At 35.6% G+C, this 26,419-nt stretch overlaps 1 protein-coding gene across 1 annotated transcript in view; it reads left to right on the top strand.

Moving 5' to 3' along the window:
- The window catches only part of Aldh7A1 (aldehyde dehydrogenase 7 family member A1), a 78,184-nt gene that overhangs the window by 34,201 nt on the left and 17,564 nt on the right, over positions 1-26,419 (top strand). The window contains exons 5-7 of the mRNA XM_090374278.1: positions 8,681-8,857; positions 21,084-21,290; positions 24,596-24,688. Of these exons, the coding sequence (XP_090230404.1) occupies positions 8,681-8,857; positions 21,084-21,290; positions 24,596-24,688 (477 nt within the window). The remainder of the gene's footprint in view (positions 1-8,680; positions 8,858-21,083; positions 21,291-24,595; positions 24,689-26,419) is intronic.

Below are 26,419 nucleotides of genomic sequence, written 5' to 3'. Positions count from 1 at the left end.
AGCTTCTTCAGTGACAGATGGAAGTGTGTTACAATAATAAACCACCCGCTGGCTAAAGGCAAATTTCCACACATCTATCCTACAACTGTCTTTCCTCAATTTAAATTTATGTCCCCCTCAGGTGATTAATTTCGGCAAGAGGAAGAATCCTATCAGTATTGAGCTTGCTCGAACCATTAAAGGCCTTGTACACCTCAATCAGATCACCTCACAAGTGCTTAGTCTTCAGACACTAATTTTCAGAATTTAAGCCTTTCTTCATAAGAGCAATCCTTTGTTCCATTCACTAATCTTGTTGCCCTTCTCTGTACTCATTCCAGCAGCTTTACATCCTGATACATTACGCAAGTTGATACATTACTCTGGGGTTATTGCTACCCATATGCAGTACTTAACATTTGTAGTACTCAAGGTGTGGCCTGACCACTGCCTTATACAAGGGGATGATCACCTCCTTATCCCTGCTAGAAAAATTCCTGTGTATCATTGACAAGACACCATGAACTGAACTGCTCTTGCAGACTGTCTGCACTGCTCAGAAAACTTCATATCTGACTGCATAATTACCCCCAGGTCCTTTTCATTCTCTACCACCCTGAGTGTTGTACCACACAGTTGATACATTACTCTGGGGTTACTGCTACCCATATGCAGTACTTAACATTTGTCAATGTTAATTTTAAGTTGCCATCTGTCAGCCCATCTGCTGAACTTTTCTTGATCCTGTTGTGTACTATCATTAACAACCCTGCCAACCTACGTATTATCTGCAAACTTAGACATTAAGCTTTATATACCTTCATCAATATCATTAATAAATACAAAAAAAAAAAAAAAAAAAAAAAACCAACACTGAACCCCAAGGGACACCAATAATAACATTAGTCCACGAAGAGCAATGTCCATTGATTACCACTCTCCCTCTTCTCCCACTCAACCATCGCTTTATCTATAGCAGCAATTTATGTTATACTGCTCCAATTTGTACAGTAGTCTTCTATGTGCAACAGTATCAAAAGCTTTCATAAGATACAATTATATGATATCAAAAAAAAATTTTTTTGCATCCAGTTCCTTTGTGGCCACATAGTATCCAATCAGATTGGTCAGGCAAGACTTCTCCTTAACAAATCCATGCTGTGTGCGAACTACAACTGAAGTCTTGTTTAGGTGATCCTGCAGTGCTTCTTTAATCCAATGCCTCCATTAATTTCCCCGGAACAGAAGTTAGACTAACAGGTCTGTAATTACTTGTGTCACCCTTTGATCCCCCTTTGTGAATTGGAGATACATTTGCACATCTCCAGTCCATGGGGACTTCCACAGAGTCCAAGGATGCTCTCATAATTATGGCTAAGGGTTTGCTAACTTCTCTCGCTGAGGCAGCAAGGGAAGTTAGCAAAAACTCATTAGTTCTTCAATATAACTGGATAGATTCCATCCGCCCCAGATGCCTTTTTTATATTTAACTTCAAAAATTTCTAATCCACTTTGCTCTCTGTTATTACAAAATCATTTAATTCACTGCTAGAGTTTAATGAACCTCTGGCATTCTCCTCCCTGAATAACTCCTTATGTGTGGATGTAGATGCAAAATACTCATTTAGTTTGTCAGCTACCTGAGCAATATCATCAATAGTTGAACCATTGATATCAAGTGGACCAATCAGATTCATCCCCTTCCTTCTGGATTTTACATAGGTAATGAACTCTTTGCTGTTTTTCTTTGCATCCTTAGTGAAAGATTTTAGCATTAGCATTAGTAGAGGCATTTGATGCAAGAAAGCAAGCTTATGCAGCATCAGCCAAAAAAAAAATAAAAATAAAAAAATAATAATAAATAAATAAATAAAAAATAACCACTTCCACTTCACCCCTCTGTTCGTTCGAAATACCTGTCCAGCTGAGCCTTAAACTTATTTAGGCTATCAACTTCCACGACAAGGGATGGAAGTCTATTCCACCAACCAACCACCCGCTGGCTAAAGGCAAATTTCCTCACATCTATCCTACATCTGTCTTTTCTCAATTTGAATTTATGCCCTCTCAGGTGATTATTCTGAGCAAGAAGAAGAATCCCATCAGCATTGAGCATGCTCAAACCATTCAATGCTTTATACACCTCTATCAGATCACCTCGCTGGTGCCTAGTCCCCAGACACTGTAATTTGCAAAACTTAAGCCTTTCTTCGTAAGAGCACCCCTTTGTTCCATTCACTAATCTTGTTGCCCTTCTCTGTACTCGTTCCAGCATCTCTACATCCTTCTTGAAATGAGGCCTCCAGACCTGTATACAGTACTCTAGGTGTGGCCTGACCATTGCCTTATACAAGGGAATAATCACCTCCTTATCCCTGCTAGAAAAATTCCTATATATCATCGACAATACACCATGAGCTACTCTTGCAGCCCGTCTGCACTGCTCAGAAAACTTCATATCTGCCTGCACAACCACCCCAGGTCCCTTTCATTTCATTTCTCGTATTCTGCCTTTGCCTGCCTAACCTCCTTTGTGACCTGATTACATACCAGCTTACATCTACCATAGACATCTATGTCACCTGATAATTTATATGTATCCCGTGCATTTTTCTCTTTCTGCCACGTGACTCATTAGTTCATCTGACATTCATTTAGGCCTATACCTCAAACAATATTCTTAGTTGGCATGAAAAGCCTAGTAGCTTCCAAGATTAATTCTTTGAATGATTCCTATTTAGAATTTGCTGTCGGTAACATAATCAGTCCCACAGTATAGAATTTAAAAACTGTCAAATTTCCGTAGTCACCTTTGCGAAAGCAAAAACCCTACCCTTAACCCCTGATGGTAGTTGCATCTTTGAGTAAATCCCACATCAGCACAGTGTGATCACTGCCACCTAGTGGGTCCTTTATCTGCAGCTTCTTAATGCATGTAGAATCACTACTGATAATCAGATCAAGAGTATTACTCCCTCTAGTTGCCTCCCAAACATGCTGATGTAGAAAACAATCATCCAATAAATCCGCAAAAGCCTTGCTAGTGTGTGTGAGTGACCAAACCACAAATTCCAGTCAATCTGGAATTTGTGAGTTTCAGGGACTGATCGCAGTTATCCTGAAACAGGTGGGTATATGGGATGTTGTTAGGTAACTAAGAATAAGTGCAGGTATACTTGCATGTATACCGATGCTAGAAGTATAGTAAATAAATTTGATGAATTTGAAGTGTTGGTCAAGACATCAAAGGCAGATATTGTTGGGATATCAGAGATGTGGTGTCACACAGATATTAGGAATGCAGAATTGGAATTTGGGGAGTACAGTGTGTTCAGAAAGGATTGACAGTATAAGAAGGGAGGAGGGATTATGCTGTTAATTAAGAAAAACATAAAATCAAAAGAAGTGCATCCAGTCGATATAGATGAACATTGTTGAGTCAGTTTGGTGTGACATAAGCACTGTAAAAGCAAAAATAAGAGTAAGAGTTTTTATAGACCTAATGACTCAAATGAGTACAATGAACAATTGTATAGAGAAATAGTGGGCTAGTAAATCAGAATGTTTTATAATGTGGGATTTTAAATTCCCAGATATTGACTGAAATTTGTGGGTTGGTCATTTGCACACTAGTAAGACTGTGGATTTATTGGATTATTGTTTTCTGCAGCAGCATGTTCGAGAGGCAACCAGAGAGGGTAATACTCTTGATTTGGTTATCAGTAGTGATCATTCGTGTATTAAGAATTTACAGATAAAGAAACCACTAGGTGGCAGTGATGACAGTGTACTGATGTGGGATTTACTTAAAGATATAATTACCATCAGGGGTAAAGGAAAGGTTTTTTGCTTCCATAAAGGAGAGTACAGTGGTCTCAGACAGTTTTTAAATTCTGTACAATGGGATCAACTGACGTTGTTACCAACAGTAAATTCTAAGTGGGAAGCATTCAAGGAATTAATCATGGATGCTACTAAACGTTTCATACCTATTAAGAAATATTGTTCAAGGTTTAGGCCTAAATGGTTATCAAATGAACTAATGAGACTCGTGACAGGAAGAAAAATACATGGGATGCATATGAATTATCAAGCGACTCAGAAGCCTATGGCAGATATAAGCTAGTCTGTAATCAGGTCACAAAGGAGGTTAGTCAGGCAAAGGCAGATTACGAGAAATCTGTGGCAAAAGATGCTAAGAAAAACAGCAAGGATTTCTTTACTTGTATAAACTCTAAAAGGAAGGGGATGAATCTGATTGGTCCACTTGATATTGATGGTTCGACTGTTGATGATCCTACTCAGATAGCAAACAAACTGAATGAGTATTTTGCATCTACATTCACACATGAGGAGTAATTAAGGATTGAAAATGCCTGAAGGTTTTCAAATTGTAGCAGGGTGCTTAATGATTTTGTAATAACTGAGAGCAAAGTGGAGGAGAAATTGCTGAAGTTAAACATATGAAAGGCACCTGGGGTGGATGGGATCTATCCAGGAGGCGGCAAAGGAACTAAGCAAACCCTTAGCCATAATTATGAGAGCATCCTTGGACTTGGGGACTCCCCACGGACTGGAGATGTGCAAATGTATCGCCAATTCATAAAGGGGGATCAAAGGGTGACAAGTAATTACAGACCAGTTAGTTTAACTTCTCTTCCGGGTCACTGGTTAAAGATGCATTGCGGGATCATCTAGACAAGACTGCAGCAATAATTCAGACACAGCATGGGTTTGTAAAGGGAAAGCCTTGTCTGACAAATTTGATTGGATATTATGATGTGGTTACAAAGGAACTGGATGCAAAAAATAATTCTGATATCATATACAGGCAGTTCTTGTTTTAAGAGTTCCCGGGTTTTTTTTTTTTTTTTTTCATCAAGTATCAACAAAATCAAAAATATGAACATTAATTGCAAAAAATGAATGTGAAACATTCATAAATACCGCATTTCAGACCATGCAAGTAGCTATAGATTCGCGATACTGAGAAATGATAATTGAGATTTAATATTGATAAATGCAAGGTACTGCATATAGAGGGCAGTAATCTCAGAATAACATACCAGTTGGGTGATACCGCACTCAGTGTGGTGGGGGAAAAAAAAAATATTGGTAATTGTGAAGTCTAGCATGACACTCTGAGTAATTGCAGACTTGCTCTTTGAACAGCTCTACGGTTCTGTCAATAATATGCATGAATTTTGGCAGCGGGGATAAGGTGGTTATTCTATTGTATAAGGCATTGGTTAGGCCACATCTTGAGTACTACATACCGGTCCAGAGACCCTATTTTAGGAAGGTTGTGGATTTGTTGGAATGGGTGCAGAGTGGAGGGACAAAACTAGCCTGGGACACAAGAGCACCCTTACAAAGAAAGACTTAAGTTCTGCAAATTGGAGCATCTTGAAACCTGGTACCTGCAAAGGAGACTGGATTGAATTTTAAGGCTTTAAATGAATCAAGCAGACTAAATGTTGATAGCATCTTTATTCTTTCTCAGACAATTCACTTAAAGGAACATATTTAAATTGAAAAATGGATGGTTGCAAAATAAATGTGTGAAAATTTGCTTTCCCAGATTAATAGATTGTTGAAAAATTCTGTCCAGTATTGTGTAAGTGGGTAGTCTGAATAAAATGTAAGAAAGGATTAATTAGAAAAATTGTTAGAGGGGGACCATACAAATGAGGTGTATGGGGTTTTTTTTGCTTATATTAACATAGTTTAATTATGCATTAAGGCATTATGAACAACTACAATATCCTTCTCTCAACACATTTAAAATAAATAAACATTTGAAGATTTCATGATAGGCATTATATTGTATATGTTACGGAGCTTTGTTCGTGTGTTATGATGTAGGGCTCACAATACCGGTCAAAATCTTAATACAGTATTCAAAAAAAAAAACATTTTTCACAAATTGATGACAATTAGGTGCAATCAAGCAAGGAAAAAACAAGTAATTACTTGAATTCGTATTTTAAATCAAAATTTTATTACAATAATAAATATTATAGCAAAAATTATTAAACATAGTTATTCTAAAAACAAAAAAATAAGCATCCGCACTACCTGCCTGAATAAAGTTAGCTCTTAAACTCAATAGTGTTATCATTTAAACTGGATCTAATTTTGGTACATATTTAATTAGCGGCAGAAAATGTCCTTTTGGATTCTGTGCTGGTTGGTGCTTTGTACTGAGATAGTTGTAGACAAGTTGCAGTTTAATCCCCCCTCCACTTATTCTCTCATCTTCAAAAAATCTTATTTCCTTTTTATCAAAAATAAAAAATATTTCCTTTTTGACTTTTTATGACACTATATCCGTATTAACGAAAGAAAGAGTCTGATGGTTAAGCTTTGTGAGGAAATCAAATCTAAGTTGTGGGGGGGGGGGGTTATTTATTTTTTATTTCCCTGTACCTTAGTATTGCCATCAGTGGCCATTGTTATGATTTTCGTACAGCAGCTACCCTCAAGCACTAAGCCCCACAAGCTACCTGACTGCGTTAAAAAATGAGAATTTCCAGGAGCTGAGGGATATTCTCCTCCCACACACAAGAGTATATATATTATATTATATACATATTATATGTGAGTTGTCAGTTTCTCAAGAGCAATGACACAAATATAAAACAAAAGTCATTTATCATACAAATTACTTACAATACATAACTGGTGTTCATTTATATCTAATCTATTCATTTTTCTCATTTAATCTGGTAATACATGCTATCATTTCCATAAAATTTCTCTCAATTAACAATCTCAACTCTCTCTACAGCTTCAAATACTAAACTAATTCAATCTTAATCACCAATATCAATTCTCTTCACAACAGCAATCCATAAGTTGCTAACTTAATGCTAACAATTACATGTAATCTATTAATTTAGCAATATCAATTTTCATTGCAACTTCAACCAATAAACCAACTCAATGCTAAATATTTCCTTATTTCTCATGTTTCTTCAACTTTAGCCTTACTCAAAATAATCTCCCACTTTATCTAGGTACCATTTCCAAAACGACTTACCTTTCACGGTGGGATTCCTTTGTGCGGGTTCCTTCCGTAGTGTGCAGTGATGTCTCTCTCGAACTCTGCATCTCTGCTGTATAGCTCTTCCAGTACTGTCTTATTTCGAGAACAGTTCTCTGTTAATACTGAAGGAAATTACCACAGCAGTAGTAGAAGCCAGGGCACTATCTGACTGGCTTGTTACTCAACTTCCGGATTAACTTCTAGCACAGGAACATGCCCAGTGGCGGAACCCTTACTGTATAACTGGACACTCCCACTGGAAGTCTGCAACCTCTCCGAACAACAACCACAAATCCCTCTTTTGGTGTGAACACCTTATTTATTTCCTTCCCATTTATTTATTGAATTGATTGCAAGTTACAATCGCCCCTTGTACTACTCTTTTTATATGCAAGCTTATGTGCAAACCCCAGAGGGGTTTGCACATAAGCTTGCAAGATTCAAGTCATCCAACCGTTGAAGTTATGTTCCTACCACCACAGTTTTACTGTGTTAATAAAACTTCCTTCATTCAGCCATTAGATCAAGGCATTATATCCACCTTTAAAACTCATTACATCAGAAAATCGTTACAATGGAAAAAATTGATTCCGAATCTATTGAAGTAATGGAGGCATGGAAACATTTCTCAAGCTCCTAATTGTGGACTGTATCAGAATCGTACCTTTATTGCTGAAAGAAGTAAAACCATTAACATTAAATGCATGTGGAAAAATCTATGGCCGGAGTCAGTTCATTCAGGAAATATGGTCGAACCAGCAGAAAACGGAATCAGTGCAATAGTAGAACTTGCTACATCAGTAGGAGGGGGCAGTTTTGATGATATGACTACTGAAGCTCTCGTGGGTAGCACAGTTGATAGAATCACCCTCTTCCCCACACCGGTGGAAAAGATCTGAGTTCGAATCCCGTCAATGACGGGAAGAATTTTTATGGATCTTTTTCACAACGTGGCTTAGTCAGGCTCGTGCAGCATGGTTTTTTCCTCCTAGAAACTGGGGTTATTCGTTCAGCAAAACAGAAAATTGACTTCAGAACACATGCAATTTATAGAAAATATACACAGTAACATGGCCTTAGTCGCCGATGCTCCAAAAAAAAATTTTAAAAAAAGATATGATTAGTGAAGACGATCAAAAATTATTGGTAGAAAAAGCGGCATGCAAAGCGGATTTGGGTGGAAATGGCATTGGAGGTCAAACCAAATCAATTCAGAGGATGATAGAGCAGATGAAAATTCTAAATTTTACACTAAAAAGCATACGGGAAGCCATAAAGTTAGCCGAGCAATTAGAATCTTATTTTTTGAATGCAGATTCTTGAATGAAAGGAGCCCAAAGTTCAAAAGGGAGCTTCAAAACTGCTTAGTTCCATACAATAAAATTCACAAAGATTTATCAAACAAACCAGATTACTGATTTTTTTAAAGATAGCAAAAGATACATGAATGTATTTTTGTTAGTTTTGTTAACGAAATAGTGTATTTTTGTTGGCTTTTGGAACGGAAACCCCCTTTTTGTACTTTTTTCTTAGTCCCGTGTAACACGGTTTCCTACAACACAACATTTTATAGGAACCCAACTACAGTGTTATACGAGGATTACCTGTACATGACTTTACTATATTAAAAATACATATGACTTTAACTTTCAGATATATGATGAAGTACTGAAGAGACTAAAAAAAGCATATGGTCAAGTTTGTATTGGAGATCCTCTAGAATCTGGCACACTTTATGGTCCAATGCATAGCAAAGAAGGTGTAGAACAGTACAAGAGAGCTATTGAAGATGCTGTAAATCAAGGAGGAAAAGTTGAGTGTGGTGGAAAGGTAAGAAAAGTAGCAAATGTTTAATAAGAAGAATGTTTTTGTATTTTAAAGAATCATTGCTTTGAAGTAGTGTGTGTTTTACAAGCAGATAAGTACTTTTAAAATTTTATTCTTTCTTTAACTGTGTATATCTTAATGAATACATATTTGTAGCTTGATGCATTTTTGGATCATTCATTTTAACCAGTACAGTAAACCTTAATCTTGTGGACTAACAGGGGAAAAGGTGTGTCCGTTATTGCTGAATGTTCACTAAATAAAAATAAATAAATAAAAATTTGAAACCATTTGCACCTCATATAAATGAAAACTTAAACAGTTACTCTGTATATGTATTTATTATAAACTCAGAAAGTCAAACAATTAAAAAAAAAAAAAAAAAAAAAACTTTTATTTATTTTGACTTTACCAGTTGATATGTAGTAAACAGTTAGTAGAAGGTAACTTACTATGACCATCCAGTTGTGCCTGGAAAAAATCTCTTCAGAATGAACACAGAAGCTAAAGTTGAAACAATGCTAAATCTTCAGAGTCAGATTTCTTAAGCTCCTTAATCTTTGAGCTTAGCATTGGTTTTTACAATATCTGACAGTTTTTTATTTTCAATGTCATATGCTTCACAGATGCAAGAAACAGACACACCAAAGTCTAATTTTTCTAACAGCTTTCATTTCTGCCATACTCACCAGTTTGATTTTTTCACCAGTTTTCTTATGGCCCATGATGATACACTGTAAGTAAGATTATCCTCAAGAAACGTTGTAATAAACAGAGTACAGGTGAGCACTTAACGATATGATAGTGACTTGGGATACTTGCTGTCAGCTGCTGTGACTCATGAGTGCACTCAAATTTTTTTTTTTTTTTTTTTTCATCCATTAAAAATTGAGGAAATTGAGATCTGTAAACTTGAGGGTTTACCTTGGTGCCAGCAGAATAGCATAGAATTTCTCCCAGTTTTACGTATAATAAGAAATGCAAATGTGCTAAATTATATATTTCCTGTTCAATTAGTAACATGCCATAATGGTTGCTTGTAGGGTATCTTAACTCTAATTTCAAGCCATGCAATGGAATGTAGCAAGCAGACAGTTTCAGCTTCCATTTTCTTCCTACTTGTTAATTGCATCCTAGTGAAAGTAATAATACCATTGTATCTTTTTCATCAGTACTTCAAATTTTAATTCAAGGTTCCTCTAAAGCTCAAATAAATGTGAGATGTGTTACTGTATCAGGTATTTGATCACAGAGAACATTCTGTTCCCTCCAAAAATTGACACCAGGTACTTGATGGTAAGGCTTGGTCTTACATCCATTGTCCATGATTCTACCAACATTGCTCTTATCTTTTTCTGCTATCTGCTAAACGTTTAACAATTTGAGATGCAACCAAGCAGCTGTTTCTCATTTACTAATAGAGGCCAGCAGGTGGCCTCTATTAGCATATATGTCAGACTGTAAATAATATACTTTGTCTGAGTCAGAGATTCCCGCTTTGCCATACCATGACTCTCTACAATAGTGGTTCTCAAACTTTTTAATGTGAAGACATCCTGAATCCATTATGAGAAATTCCCGGCACCCCAAGCATCGGGTGCATGACTGCTGGCAGAATATTTTGTAAAGTGGTGCATGTGGAAAGGCAGTGAGGGGAATTTTTTTTTTTGAAAAATGCATGAAAAAAACATTTTGCTTTTGTTACAGGATTTTTAAACTAAAATTTTTTAATTTAAAAATTGGCCTCATGTCACATGTTTTGCACAATTTCTATATCTCTAAGAATAATAAATTGTATGAAAAAAATCTAAATTAAAGAAATAATATTTGATTGTTTTTTCATACTTATTTTAATGTTTTTAGAACAATATGTGCATTTTCTAATTTATATCCAGAAACTAAAAAAAAAAAAAAAAAAAAAAAAATTATATTGAAATTTTATTAATTTTAGGAAAAAGTGCTTATTACAATAAAAATATATTCTTAAAAAGAGAACAAAATATAAAACAATTAACGTGTAAAGTGTGCTAGTTGTCTGATGGCACCAGGGTTTCCCCCATCTTTGTGTTGTATTCTTTGTGAGTGATACAGAACTTTGTGGAGGTCAGAGATTTAAAAAGTGTGTAGGGAGTGGTAATGTTCTGTTCTTAATATAAAACAATTAATGTGAATCATTTGCTTGATGCGATTTATAGTTCGTTTATATTTGGCCATATTGTAGACAAAACATGCATTTCATTTTCAACCGACTTCAGTCCTTCCCTCTTTTTAGTTTTGATATTAACGAGCGTAGAAAACCCGAGTTCGCACAAATACGAGGTAGAAAATTGTACCAAAACTTGAAGTGCTCTGGCTCCTATGTTGGGATATTCCTTCTTAATTAATAGGATTTGAGTGAAATTTCAGAGTATTTTAATCGCAACGTACGGTCATTGCGAATTTTGTACTAATTGCTCTTCTTCTTTAAGGCTTAATTTTATTAGATGTAAATTCAACAAACGGACTTCTTATCCGGTCAAAACTTTCGATAGATATATCAGGAAAACAATGATGTTAAGTGTTCAGAAATTAACTTCTTTATATTTTTATTTTTTGTTGCAGTTGGCTTTGAAAACATTTCCATGTTGGCTTTTCTGCTTCTTTGCATACTGAAATTTACATTATTCAGTTGTTCAAATATATCTGTTATATAAACGAATTTTGTACACCAAAAATCATTTTTCAACAATTGACAAAATTCATGTTCAAAAAAAGTGAGTAGTTCTAATTCGTAAACACGACTCAATACTCGTCCTTTGGACAGCCATCTGACATCAGTATGAAGAAGGTTCAAATGCGCAGATCCGAGTTCTTCACACAGTTTTGCAAACAACCATGATTTGAGAGGCCTGCTCTTAATATAATTAACCATCTTAATTATTTCATTCAGGACAGTTAGTAATTCCTCTCCTAATGTTTTTGCGATTTAAGCTTGTCAATATAAAAAACAATGAGTAGATATGATATTCTTATTTTCTAGTTTGGCTAGTGATAGAAAAAAATCCTTTAATGACCCAACCAAGGATGGTGCCCCCATCTGTGTTGCATATTCCCACACATGATTCCCATGATACATCTATAGATTTTAAATATTCATTCAAAATGTTAAAAACATCTTTACCTGTCGTGGTTTGTTCTAATTCTTTGCAACATAAAAATTGTTCTATCGTGGTTTGTTCTAATTCTTTGCAACATAAAAATTGTTCTATTATTTTATCATTTTCAATAATATGAACAAATGCTAGTAGTTCAGCTTTACCTCCAATATCTGTAGATTCATCTACTTGTAATGCAAATATAGGAGACTTTAATTTTAGAAGAAACAATTTTTTCAATATTATCTGACATATCGCAAATACATCTACAAATCGTATCATCAGACAAAGGAATTTTCTTTAATTCTTCTTCTAACCCCAACAACATTGTTGGGGTTAGAAGAAGAATTAAACAATGCACAGGCAGGAAGAATTAGTTTCTCTGCAATAGTATGTGGTTTAATTTCTTTGGCTATTATTTCTGCCACTAAATAACTGGCTTCTTGTGCTCGCTCAGCAACTTTAAATTTTTTTTATAAAACTAGCACTTTGTTTTTCTTGCGATTTGAATAATCTTTTGAAGTAATCTGGTGTCTGGTTAGAAATGTTACTATGTTTCATAGTGAAATGTCGCTATAATTTGCTTGAATTCATAGTGTCATTTGCTGATATTACTCCACAAACAATACACATAGGATTAGGTGCAAAACTATCACCACACCATGTAAACCCCATTTCTAAGTAACTGTCTTGATATATAAGAGGTTTTTTTTTATAGTTGAACTTGTACATACTTCAGTTTTTCTGCTGCTCTGTGAAGTATCTTCGTTGTATGCCACTATTTCTTGATTCAAATGTTCATTACTATCTTGATTTTTTTCTCTTTTTAATAATAAAGTTTTCCATGGACACTGTTTTAAAGTATTTGAAATAGAAATATTAACTAAAACTTTAATGTGCAAAACATGCTTGACTATATGCACAACTAGGCACACTGATACGGCAAAGGAGGAATGCAAGCTAAGGGCTAAGATCTGCTAAGCAAGTATGAGTGTTCGCAGTGGCGCTGTGCTATTTCAAATACAGCGTACGTGACAGACAGCTGGGCTGTTCCGTATATGTAGGTGTATGTACATAAACATTGCAATGTGGTCAACAATTATTTCATGGCAACTTCTAATTTACACAGTTGCGTGAAAATCAACAACATTTTGTAGCGACAGCCATGATGTAAACTGATGCTAAAGAGTAAGCGGCACCCACTTTGAGAACCACTGCTCTAAAGTAATTCACAAATAAATTAATGATTTCATTTGAGTTACAGTTGAGCAAGAAATAAATATACCACTTACTTTTAATAATATAATTAAAGTTTAATCTATTTATCAAAATAATGATAGTACCTTACACCATTATAAAATAAAACCTTTTCATTGGTTATAAAAAAAATCAAATTTGAAACTTCGGGCAAAATAAAAAATAAATATATATATATACAGGGTGTCTCAAAAATATTGGTAAAACCGTTTAGGGGAGGTAGGTAACATCTAAAGGAATGTGATTCGCATAGGAACCCATAACCGGAAATGTCACCGTAAGTCGGTAGATGTCGGTAGTCGTCGCACAAAGAGCATGCATCGATATATGAACTGTGAGTTGGCAGACATGCACTTAGTGTATGGATTAGCAGAGGGCAATAGACGAGCCGCTCAACGAATTTATGGAGAACTCTTCCCAGACAGACAGACATGTGCTGGACCACCATTTCTTTGTGTGTGTGCATCAAAATTTGTGCGATTATGGGTCATTTAGAGGTAACAGGAGTAATGTGGGCAGACCACATTCGACGCGAACTCCCGTCTGCCATGGAAGAAAGTGTGTTGAATGCTGTCCAGAATAATCCTACTACCAGTACATGTTCCGTTGCCTCTGCCTTAGGAGTGTCTCATTGCAGTGTACAGCGTGTCTGGCACGACGATTCCTTACATCCCTTTCATCTCCAAAGGGTTCAGTTACTGCTCTCCCAAGGTCATCCTGCACGTGTGGCTTTTGCGCAGTGGTTTCTCCAAGAAAGTGTTCAAGACTTGATTTTCCAGCCTATGTTTTGTTCATGGATGAGGCTTATTTCACTCGGGAAGGCTTATTCAATCAGCACAATGCTCATGTGTGGGCTCACGACAACCCACACGGTGTGCGCCCCCATGCGATACATCGCTTCGCAGTAAATGTGGGGGCAGGTATGGTCGGTGACTGCTTGGTAGGCCCATACCTGTTACCATCCCACATGAACTTCGCTAAATATCGGATCTTTCTTGAACAAGTTCTACCAGGGTTACTTGACGATGTTCCAGCAAATGTGAGACGCAACATTTGGTTTCAACATGACGGGACGCCTACCCATTATGGAAGGTGTGTTCGTGACCATTTGAACAGGCGTTTTGGCCGTGGTGGACCCGTTGCCTGGCCCCCACGCTCACCTGATATATCGAGCCTTGATTTCTTTCTGTGGGGGGCCCTCAAATCTATCGTGTATGAATCGCCTGTGGAGATGGAAATGGATCTCGTGGCGAGACTTGTCTGCTCTGCTGCTACTGTCAAAGAAACTCCAGGTGTGTTTGACTGTTTCCGCCAATCCATGCTGGGTCAGTGTCACGCTTGCATCGCATCTCGTGGTGGAACCGTTGAGCATCTGTTGTAACATCATGAAATGCATCCATCTCGTACTCCATTGTTAATATTATGTCAAATAAATGTTTGCCACTAATTACTGTCTCGTGTCGTTTCTGCTTCTTGTGCCTCTGCTACTACTTTCCCGTGACGTTTCCGGTTATGGGTTCCTATGCGATTCACATTCCTTTAGATGTTACCTACCTCCCCTAAATCCAGCCTTGGGCTTGGATCAAAGTACTACAAAAACCTTGGGAGGTGCATTATGGCCACAGAAGCCGATGCACCAACAACTACCAAAAAAAAAAAAAAAAAAAAAAAAAAAACAGTTGTGCCCCCATATCTGCTGATTCAGTTACCCGTGGTTAACCACGAAAAAAAAAACAACTTAACACGTACTACCTGTTTGTCAAATACAATGCTTCCCTTTATTTTTTACAATGTTGTGTATGGTTTTGGTCACCAACATTATAATAGCTCTTTAGAGATTTAATGGATGCACCAGTGTCAAACTTTTGAATAATTTCAAGTTTTTGTTTAATTTGAAAGCACAACTCTTGCGTTTACCCATTTTCGTGATTTATAAAGAAAAAAGAAGGAAAAAAAAAAAAAATAATAGTTACTATTAAAAAAATTCCGACATCCCTGACATAAATATCGAAACAAAATTTGTCCTTTTGCAGTGCGACGGAACACAACAATTGACACGACACACTAAATCAAACTAAACATTTGGTCTCTCCTTTTTTTTTTTCTTGTTTTGAGCGATAGGTGCGAATACAGCGGGGGTTGCAAGATAATAGGCACACTAATCTCCCAATGACAACTTATAACGCTGGTTCTTATCGCTTATTAACGACTTGCAAAATATCTGTTTATACCTATTCTAGTTATTACTTGAATTTTATGATTTCTGGTTGATTTTTTATTATTTTTATTTATTTTTTTTAATTTGGAGTCTTGAAGTGTTCTGGTAAATCGAGAGTCTGCTGTACTTATTATTACCGTATTTAATGTTGGTAATGTCTTACTGTGTGTTTAATTTATCAATTAAACTTTATTATACGTATGTTTGTACAAGAAAATCACGTTATATATGGGGTCAGCACGTGTTCGCTTATATCCGCAGTTTCAGCCATCCACAGTAGATCTTCAAACATATGCCCCGTGGATACAGGGGTCTTACTATATATATATAAAAGAATAATAGTATTAGGAAACTAAGTAATCATGGAGGGTAGAGTGTAACAGTACGAAAAGAAAGATAATGTTGATTATGGATCAGCAGTGTCCCAGAGCAGAATGTACCCTACAGCCATAGTGTGTGTGTGTGTGTGTGTGTGTGTGTGTGTGTGTGTGTGTGTGTGTGTGTGTGTGTGTGTGTGTGTGTGTGTATCATATGTAGAAAGTGTGAAGAAGAAAATTTTTTGTTTAAACCTATTGAATCTACAGTATACACAAGAAATGAACTCGACAAAATGGATAAGGAATGTAGCAATATATGGTAGGATGAGGCGACCAGGTTATCTTGTAAGACTTTCAGTCTTACAAGGTAACGGTAAGTACCTTTTCCAGTCTTACAAGGTAACAGTAAGTTACCCTGTAAGACCAAGTAAGACCTAACTTGGACAAGACCAAGCCAAAATGCTAAATACTTAGTGTTGATCTTTTGAGTGAGCAGAACATTCCCTGTTATCAAATACCTAACATAGTAATACATCCCAAATTTATTTGATTTCAAATTTGATGGTGTTGAATTATCCCCTGCAATCCTATAATACTTCTAGACTTCATTGTTTGTGTGATATTTTTCTAAAACTGGGCACTGAATCAATCATGTGGACCAAAGCCTATTTATATGTAAAATACTGAAGAAATGGACTTACCGTTACCTTGTAAGACTGAAAGTCTTACAAGGTAACAGTAAGTCCCTTTCTTCTTGACTATTCCTACATTCCGATATCATTACTTTAGTTTTTTTCAATTCTTTTTAATTGCTTCTGTAAGGTCATCCATGATCTGTATGCCCTACGTAATATTATTACATTTACCTGCACAATTTATTAGACCTTATTCTTGCCGTAAAATTTCAAAATTTTTAAAATTTCGTTCTCAACATGTGTCTACTGCACACGTGTACCATAGCATACAAAACATGTTGGAAACAGAAGAAGAACATTGCCGTCTTTCTCATAATTTCGATGGATGGCCTCTGATGAAGACACTGCAATGTAATCTTATTTTGGTCACCTTTTCATTTCTTATTTTTATTTTAATTTCTTGCCAACAACTATCTGTCTCTTTCTTTTTCATATCTTACATGGTCGCCTCAACCTACCATATATCGCTACATTCTTCATCCATTTAGTCGAGTTCACTTCTGGTGTATGCCGTAGTTTCAATAGGCTTAAACAAAAAATTTTCTTCTTCACACTTTCTACATACGATATATATATATATATATATATATATATATATCCGATAATTCAAAATAAAAAACAAAGCCAGTAGTATGGCAAAAATGTAGAGCGAAAATTAACATAAAAATAACGTAAAATAAAATAAACCAAACAGGAAAGGGAAAGTAAAGGTAATAAGACATAAACGGTAGCCGATTGTCCCCTATATAATTTAGCACTTTAAATCCAATTAATAAAAGAAATGTCAAATTTAAAATAATGCCAGTTATAATATGATTTAGAGGTACCCCCTCGAAGGTACCAGTTCCGAAAAACGTGAAATATCACCAAAAAAGGGGTTAAAAGAACTACTAAAAGCAAAACAAAATATCAAAATAATAGACTGACCATTATGCCCCATATTTTTTTTTTTTTTTTTTTATGAGAACCCCAAACACGAAAGGTATCAAAACCTATAGTACTTAGTACCGTGCATGGGTTGAAGGAAAAGTATGGGGAGAGGGAGATGCCGGAAACTTTGCTCTAGAGATTAAACATGGCTTTCACCATTTCAAGCCTCCAATAAGCAAAGTGGTGGTATTTCACCGGTTGATGAAAGTCATCTACCACCTCAACAGAGGACCACGAGGCCAATAATGGTCATGGAATCGCTGCATTTCAATCGCCATACAAATCGTCGTAAAGGCGAAAAGATCGAAGAACCCAACCACCCATTCCTCCTCCGATCGATCCACCAATGCAGAGGATTTGCATGGTGGTTTTATTAATTGGATTTAAAGTGCTAAATTATATAGGGGACAATCGGCTACCGTTTATGTCTTATTACCTTTACTTTCCCTTTCCTGTTTGGTTTATTTTATTTTACGTTATTTTTATGTTAATTTTCGCTCTACATTTTTGCCATACTACTACTGGCTTATGTTTTTTATTTTGAATTATCAGATATAACTGGGCTTCATGTGGAGGAAGTGCATTTTGCTGCCTCTAATGACCGCTTAATATTTATTTATTTTCTTATTTTTATGTTAAACTTTAAGCTATTATTTAAATATATATATATATATATATATAGAATATATTACAGAACACTGGGCTGCAGTTCTGGGATTTCAGCAAGATAATTCAATACACAAGTTGAAATTAAATAAACTCGGGACACATTACTAGATTAGGTATTCACAGGGGTGTTCTTAGGGTAAGTGGTGCCCGGGTGCCAATTGAAATCTGGTGCCCCCCTTTAAAATTTCTTCGATGTGTATGTAAGTTTCAGGCACCCGTGTGCAGTGCACCCCTTGCATCCTCGGGACGGCCCGCCCCTGAGTATTCAAGCATGGAAAACATTCTGCTCTTGCAAAAGATTAATGTAAGTACTTGGTGCACTTCCTCATTGAATTGTCTCCCTGCAACCGTATAACTTCATAAAGTTAATGCAGCTGAGTTGTGAGAAAAAATTCACATAACATTTGTTTTAAATCAATTTTTCTTCCAAATACCACTTGGCTGTTTACTTAAACAAAATACATCAGTCACACAGTTCAGCTTATGTTTACTAAAGAAGGTCATGACTGGTTCATGAGAAGCCAGTAAGCCTTGAAACAATTGTCTTGGCAGTGTCTCAGATTTTTAAATATATATATCTGATTCACCTGTTCATGTGAAAAGTTAATAACTTAGAGGAAAATACCATTATCCTGTCTAACTTGGACAAGACCAAGCCAAAATGCTAAATACTTAGTGTTTTTCTTTTGAATGAACAGATTCATTCAAAAGAAAAACACTAATTTTTTTTTAAAAACACACAGATTCATTTCCTGTGATCAAATATCTAACATAGTAATACATCCCAAATTTATTTGATTTCAAATTTGATAGTGTTGAATTATCCCCTGCAATCCTATAATACTTCTAGACTTCATTGTTTGTGTGATATTTTTCTAAAACTGGGCACTGAATCAATCATGTGGCCCAAAGCCTATTTATACGTAAAATACTGTTTTGTATATTTATCAATGATATTGATGAAGGTATATCAGGCTTAGTGTCGAAGTTTGCAGATGATACAAAGGTTGGCAGGGTTGTTAATGACAGTAATGGCAGTGTGCTACTGCAACAGGATCTAGATAATTTCAGCAGATGGGCTAAGAAGTGGCAACTGAAGTTTAACCTTGACAAATGCAAAGTACTGCATATGGGTAGAAGTAACCCCAGAGAAACGTACCAACTGTGTGGTACTACACTTAAAGTGGTAGAAAACGAAAAAGACCTGGGAGTAATTGTGCAGTCAGATATGAAGTTTTCTGAGCAATGCAGACAGGCTGCCAGGGCAGGTCATGGGGTTTTGTCAATGATATATAGGAATTTTGCTAGCAGGGAAAAGGAGGTGATTGTCCCTCTGTATAAGGCAATGGTCAGGCCATGCCTTGAGTACTGCGTACAGGTCTGGGGGCCTCATTTTAGGAAGGATGTCGATTTGCTTGAGCGTGTACAGAGAAGGACAACAAGATTGGTGAGGGGAATGAAGAGATCCTCTTACCAAGAGAGGCTTAAGTTCTGCAAATTGCAGTGGCTGGAGACTAGGCACCTGCACGGTGATCTGATTGAGGTGTATAAGGCCTTGAATGGGTTGAGCATGCTGAATTCTGATGGGATCCTTCCACTTGTTCAGATTATGAACCTAAGGGGGCATAAATTCAAATTAAGAAAAGACAGATGTAGAATAGATGTGCGGAAATTTGCCTTTAGCCAGCGGGTGGTTAATTGCTGGAACAAACTTCCATCTGTCGTTATGGAAGTTGATAGGTTGAATAAATTTAAGGAGGAACTGGACAGGCATTTGGAGGGAATGGTGTGATTTTTTTTTTTTTTTTTTTTTGCTGATGCTGCATAAGCTCATACACTTGATTGCTTGCATCACATGCCACTACTGAAGAAGACGCTGCTAAGTCCCAATAGAATACTGCTCTGTCCAATATTTAAATACATAATACTGGTATACAGCTTTCTGAATAACAATCTAAGAAAATATTGACATTTACAGAATTTTTTTAAAGTTGAAAAAAGCACAAAGGAACATGATATTCAATTCAACTTTTCCATGCAGTACACTGAGAACATGCCTTCATTTATCCCTAGAAAGCACCTTGCTATTGCAATATAGTGTAAATGTTATTTCTAAAGAGGTAAATATAACTTATAGTCACTTTGTGTTCAAAGGGTCCCTAAAAAAATTTAACCCTTGAGTAATATAATGGTAAAAAAAAAGGTAAAGTGCTGCCATTATCAACCCACTGCAGGATGGAAGCCCCCTCAACAATTCATGATGAGGGAAATGGACCATAATCTGCCACACTGGTCCAGTGCGGGTTGGCAGATCGACCGTATTCAGCAGTCAGGGGCTTGAACCCCAGTCTACTCAAAGAGCGTGTGCTACTGCACTCCCGCTCGTGACCACTCGGCTACGGAGGCCTGAGTAATATAATGACGTATATCTTAATCAATTTACTTATAATGCTGCTGCTGGAAAGCAAACTTGACTATAGATAGCACTTAAATGTGTTTACTGGAGAATTATCACAGTAAACTCAGCAGTTAAATTTTTATGATTTCTTTTTGACATGTAATGCACTAGAGCAGTGATTCTTAACCCAAAATGTATTGTGATTGAGTGGGCTGAAATGCTGAGCATTCGTAGAGAATAGACAGCCTGGAGTCTTGAAGGTACTGGTACTTAGTTGAACCTATAGTGGTATTTCTCAACTGCTGCACCAGCAAAACTTTGCTAATGACTGGCAGTTGGGAAATACTGGACTAGAGAAAATGGAGTTTCTCTTTTAAATTATATATTTATTGTTTTTTAATGATGAATGATATTCAACTTCATGAAAATTTTATTTTGAAAAATAGTCAAAATAGAATTTTCGTTATTTTATATATAAATCTTTCACATCTCTCGATCCCTTTGATCTGTATATTAAGATATTTATTAATTAAAATATGTAGTTATTAGATATTTATTAATTAAAATATGTAGTTATTCAAGTTTAATACACACCATTTGTTTATTACCAGATAATTGATGGACCAGGAAATTATGTTGAACCAACAATAATATCTGGTTTAGCTCATGATGCTGATATTATCCTAAAAGAGACCTTTGCTCCAGTTGTTTATATTTTGAAAACTACTTCAATAGATGAAGCTATATCATGGAACAATGAAGTGAAGCAAGGGCTTTCCAGCAGCATCTTTACTCAGAAATTAGGTGACATATTTAAGGTGAGGTTTTGAATAAATTCTGAGAAAAAAAAAAACTAAGTTTTCTCTCTCTCTCTCTCTCTCTCTCTCTCTCTCTCTCTCTCTCTCTCTCTCTCTCTTTCTCAGTTTCACTTCTAACCTACACAATTCATGTTTTGCAACATTTACAATAACAGCAGTTAGGGGTGTAATTCGAGAGGGAGAGGTGACATCATCGGCCTACTGTCCTCTATCTCGCATCAAAAACCGAGAATGGACTCGGCCAATAAACACGGTTCTACTGTGCACTACCATACGAGGCTGAAAGACCTCTAACGAAATTGCTAGCAGGGCTGCTCTGTCACTGTCCATCACTGCAAGCACTAGCATGCAAAGTTCAAAAAACAATGTTTACTTTTTTATTCAGTCACGAACCCCGGTTGAGAAACCCTGGTCTAGACTTAGCCGAGTTAATTTTTAGACCAACTGAATAAAATATTTAACAACAACGGAAAAATAATCTTTTTTCTAGTGAATGCTGTTATTGATAGCATCAAATTGAGTGATGAAAATGTGTCCACAGTTTCAAGTAACACATAGCAAGCAAAGTAGGGGAATTATGTATTGAAAACACACCCTTTTGGGGTATGCTGTAATGTAAAATTAATGAAACTCCTGTGAAACATAATTATTATGGTAAAAAAAAAATTTTAGACTGGATGCTTTAAAGAAGCGGAGCAAATCACCACTAATTGAGTAGAATGTCTGAAGAAGAAAAAGCACAAAAGTTTTGTCAGTGTTGAAAACAGATTGAAAGGTAAATAAATTAGATCTAATTGATTATTATTGTCAGCACTAGAAATGTAGCTTCTCTCTTGTTCAAAGTTGTTGATACAACTTTTCTCTCATAATTAATGTGCTGGCAGAATTTGGTAAGATTTCAGCTGTTAGAATTGGAAGACTTGATTTTTGTAGAAGTTTCAATTATGCCAACAACACAGCAATGGGCCTCCAGTCCTTGAATTTTGGTATTTTAGTTTTCAACATAGGAAAAACTAAATAGTTAAGCCATATTGGAGGGGGACCCTTTTGGAAAGGCATCTGTTAAAGTAGGTAAGTAGTTCTAAAATAAAAATACTTTAACTTTTGGGAATTAACTAGCAATTCTTATACAGGATTCTGTGATATTGGTTACAAGATTATGGGAAAATCTATTTGGATTAATAGCAGTTACTGTATAGGGACACAAAAATAATAAAGCATTTTTAACTTAAGGGTGTTAAAAATTAAGGCACAATTGGAGTTAAAAAAATATATATAATAATAGAAATCACCAGAGTAAATGAGTCAGTTAAGTATAAACCTTATATGTTAACGTTTTTATATATAAAAAAATTACTATTAATATTAAATATTACAGGGATTACCTTGGTCTCTTTATAGGAAGGCTTTTTTCCCAACTCTCCTAGTCCATCACGTAAAAAAAATTAAAAATACAATAAAATTGATACACTTTGTTTTAATGTGTTCCATACCGACAGCGATTTAATAACCCAGAATCGCTGTTGAGACCCCAACCAGACTCCAGAAATCTCAACCATGATGCAACTATCAGCATAGGAAAACATTATGTCAAAATTATAAATAGTTTAAAAATGAACAAGAAATACGTGAAGACAGATTTCTTCCTCCTTAAGTTAGACGAAAACTTTTCGGTACTTCGTGTTCACAGGACAGAATGAAACTAAAAAATGCACCGATTCATACGTATTTAAAAGAAATTTAGTCCTCGTCATGCATGCGTTTATAGGACCAATCATCTGATATTAAAAAAGGTCTGTGGATGTTGATTGAGTTTTTACAGTTTTATTTCAAGAGTTTCTGCAATAAGTAACTTACTATAATTATGCTGAATATTAATAATTTTAGCCTTATTAAAAAGAAATGAATGAACCTCATTCACAGCATGAAATGCTAACTCCGAAGCATTTGCTCTCGCCGTGCGTACTGAAGCCTCATGTTGTTTAACGTGAAAATCCAACCCCCCCCCCACAAGTAGATCCAATGTAAGCTGAGTCACAGTCTTTACAAGAAATGCTATAAACAAGATCATGTGTTTGTTGAAAGGAAGAATTAATCAAACACTTCCTTAATAATGTATGTAATTTATTAGTGGGGTCTAGCTATTACTTTCATATTCGTGCCCTTACACAAATCATTCAGTTTGTTATAGGCTGTAGTTTTCTACATATGGAACTAATAAAATGCTTTTTATCAATATTTGTTTTCTGATTGTTATTAGTTCTCTTTTCCTGGGCAGTCAATTTAACTTTATTAATAGAGATGGTTGGATAACCTCTATTGAGGAATCTCCTGGTTAGTTCATTAATTTCTGCCTGTAACCCACTCTGTGTGGTGGAATATTTAAAAGCATTTAAAAAGCATGACTGATTTTTTGTATGTATATGGGTGATAGCTATTTTAGTGTAATAACGTACCAATTTTAGTGGGTTTCCTATAAATACTAAAATTTAGTTTTTCCCCTACTCTCTGTAATGTGAAATTAAGAAAGTTGATAGATTTAGTGTCTTCCTTCTCAATTTCTAGTGTGAATTTTAGTCTCGTATGAATATTATTTAAGAATTTATGGTAGTCTGATTGGTTATAATGAGAACATTGTCTAAATATCTGCCGTAATATGAGATTTCTAATATAAATGGATTCAAATATATATTCTTTATTTTATCCAGATATAATTCTGTGATGAGTCCACTAATGCTAAAGCCCATTGGTAAGCTAAAGATCTGTCTGTGACTTGCGTGATGAGGACTAAATTTCTTTTAAATACATACGCATCGTATATTTTATGTATATTTTATTTTGAAATAAAATATAATTGGTGGAAACTAATAACTTGGTAAGTTCGAAAATCTTATCTTTGGAGAGCCTAATATTATTGATATTGCTGTCATTAAGTAGGTCCCAAATAATGTCTAGTGCGTACGGAACGTTTACATTAGTGTATAAAGATGTTACATCTAGAGAGTATAATTTGGTATCTTTCTTAATTTTGCGGTCTTTTAATCTCATAAAAAGCAAGTCATAATTTGGCTTACCAATGGGTCTTAGCATTAGTGGACTCAACACAGAATTTTATCTGGATAAAATAGAGGTAATCCCTGTATTATTGAATATTAATGGTTACAAAGAATATAGGAGATATTGAGCATATAATAGCTCTTATTACACTAAATAAAAGAATTACATGTGCAAGTTTGTCATTGTTTGAAAAAATGTGTATCTTTGATAAAGTTCTGATGTAATAAAACATGTTTTCTGGTTTTTAGTGGATTGGTCCCAAGGGATCTGACTGTGGCATTGTAAATGTTAACATTCCTACAAGTGGTGCAGAAATTGGAGGAGCCTTTGGTGGGGAAAAGGTACAATAAGCATTGTTATTAGTTTCTTAATAATGTTCATCACAAATTCATATATTATTTTTTAAAATGTAACTACACTTGTCAGCATTTATATAATTACAAATGAATGTTGTGATGGTGTTGAGAAATATGGAACACCCACCTGTCTATCTTTGAAATATGAACATTCTGGTCACACTAAAAATACTTGATTGGGGACTATAAAAGACCACTATCAAATGCAGGCAGCATTCAGTAGTAGGTAGAAATGGATACATATTGTGTGAAGGCAGTAACTGTGAATAAGCATCTTGATTTAGCATGATTGGAAAGGGATATTACTGCTGTGTTTGGGCTATACCTGTTCCTTGTAGTTTGCACTTGCCACTCTATCTCTATTGGCCAGGAAAATGGATGTCACTTACTATCATAGCACTGGTGGGCTGATCTTGCAGAGCCGTGTAGATGACTGTAATTGAAAGTAAATAGTAAAACAGGCAGCTGTCATGTCCACTAATGCTAAAGCCCATTGGTAAGCTAAAGACAGATCTTTAGCTTACCAATGGAATTGGATAACAAGAAGGCCATGATGGAAGGCCATAAGGTGTAGAACAGTAATAACAAGAGTGATAGTGTGAAGAACTTGCTACACAATTCAAATGCATTGTAGTTGTACAGCAATGCTCATGCCCATTTCCAGCAGTGCAGTGGATCACACTCATGCAGAATCGGTTGAAAGTATAAGAGACTATAAAAGCAGATCTCTGACTCAATGTCAGGGGAAATAGTGCTGCCTGTGCCTTTGGGCTATAACAATGGATGTGCACTCCCCCTTCCCCATGGCCTTATCAGTCCACATTTATTGGCCTTAACAAATCCATTTGCTACCCATATTTAAGCATTGTAAAAAAAAAAGAAGGGTTATATTATAGAGCAGGTTTTTTTTTTTTTAGGTTAATTTTTAAAGAATATTGTGAATAAACCAGTAAAGATTGCAAAATATTTAGTAGCTTAACAGCATTGTTCTTTTTGCACCTTCCAAACAATATACTATGTGTATTAAAAACAACATAGATTTGAATCAGTAGATTCTTCAGGCCACCAGAGAAGTTGTTGAGGTCTGGAGGATATTTGAAGGAAATCCTAATTTATAACAGATGCACATCTGTGGACTACCTGAACATTGTTACTGATTAGGTATACCCATTGATGCTATTGTTGTTTTGCAGTGGTGACATTTTTCAACAAAGTAATGTACCATGCTGTTGAGCAAACAGTGTGAGGCAGCTTCCCACATCTAAACCTATTCAAATATTTATGGCATGGAATAAAAATGACTGGCTATGAGACTGGTTATAGGGCTTCCAAGTAGCTTGCAAGCCATACCTCAGGTAGTGTTCATATTTCAATTATTACTGAATGTATGTTATTAGTGAAAACACTTAGGAAAATTATCATGGCATTCATTTTTACAGATTAAGGTATTTTCAAAGATTTAACCCATTCAAAATTATGTATATTTACATAGGTTGTTTCAACTATGCTTTACATAATGCATCCATTTATATACAAATTATCTTATCCATGAAGTGCTGCCATGCCTTATCTGTGTTTCCAAGTAGTAGCAGACAGTTTATAATAGATGGCAGCACAAAATGGCAGCTCTTTGAAAATCAAGAGATTAAACTGGGCCTTAATTGTCCAAATGTGAGCTTAAAAAATCTAAATTCTCTGCAGTTCAGATATGGAAAT

Source organism: Mastigoproctus giganteus, chromosome 5 (assembly GCF_048544385.1).
Source record: "Mastigoproctus giganteus isolate SK-2022 chromosome 5, ASM4854438v1, whole genome shotgun sequence".
Lineage (NCBI taxonomy): Eukaryota > Metazoa > Arthropoda > Arachnida > Uropygi > Thelyphonidae > Mastigoproctus > Mastigoproctus giganteus.
This window is presented reverse-complemented; position numbering and strand designations above follow the sequence as displayed.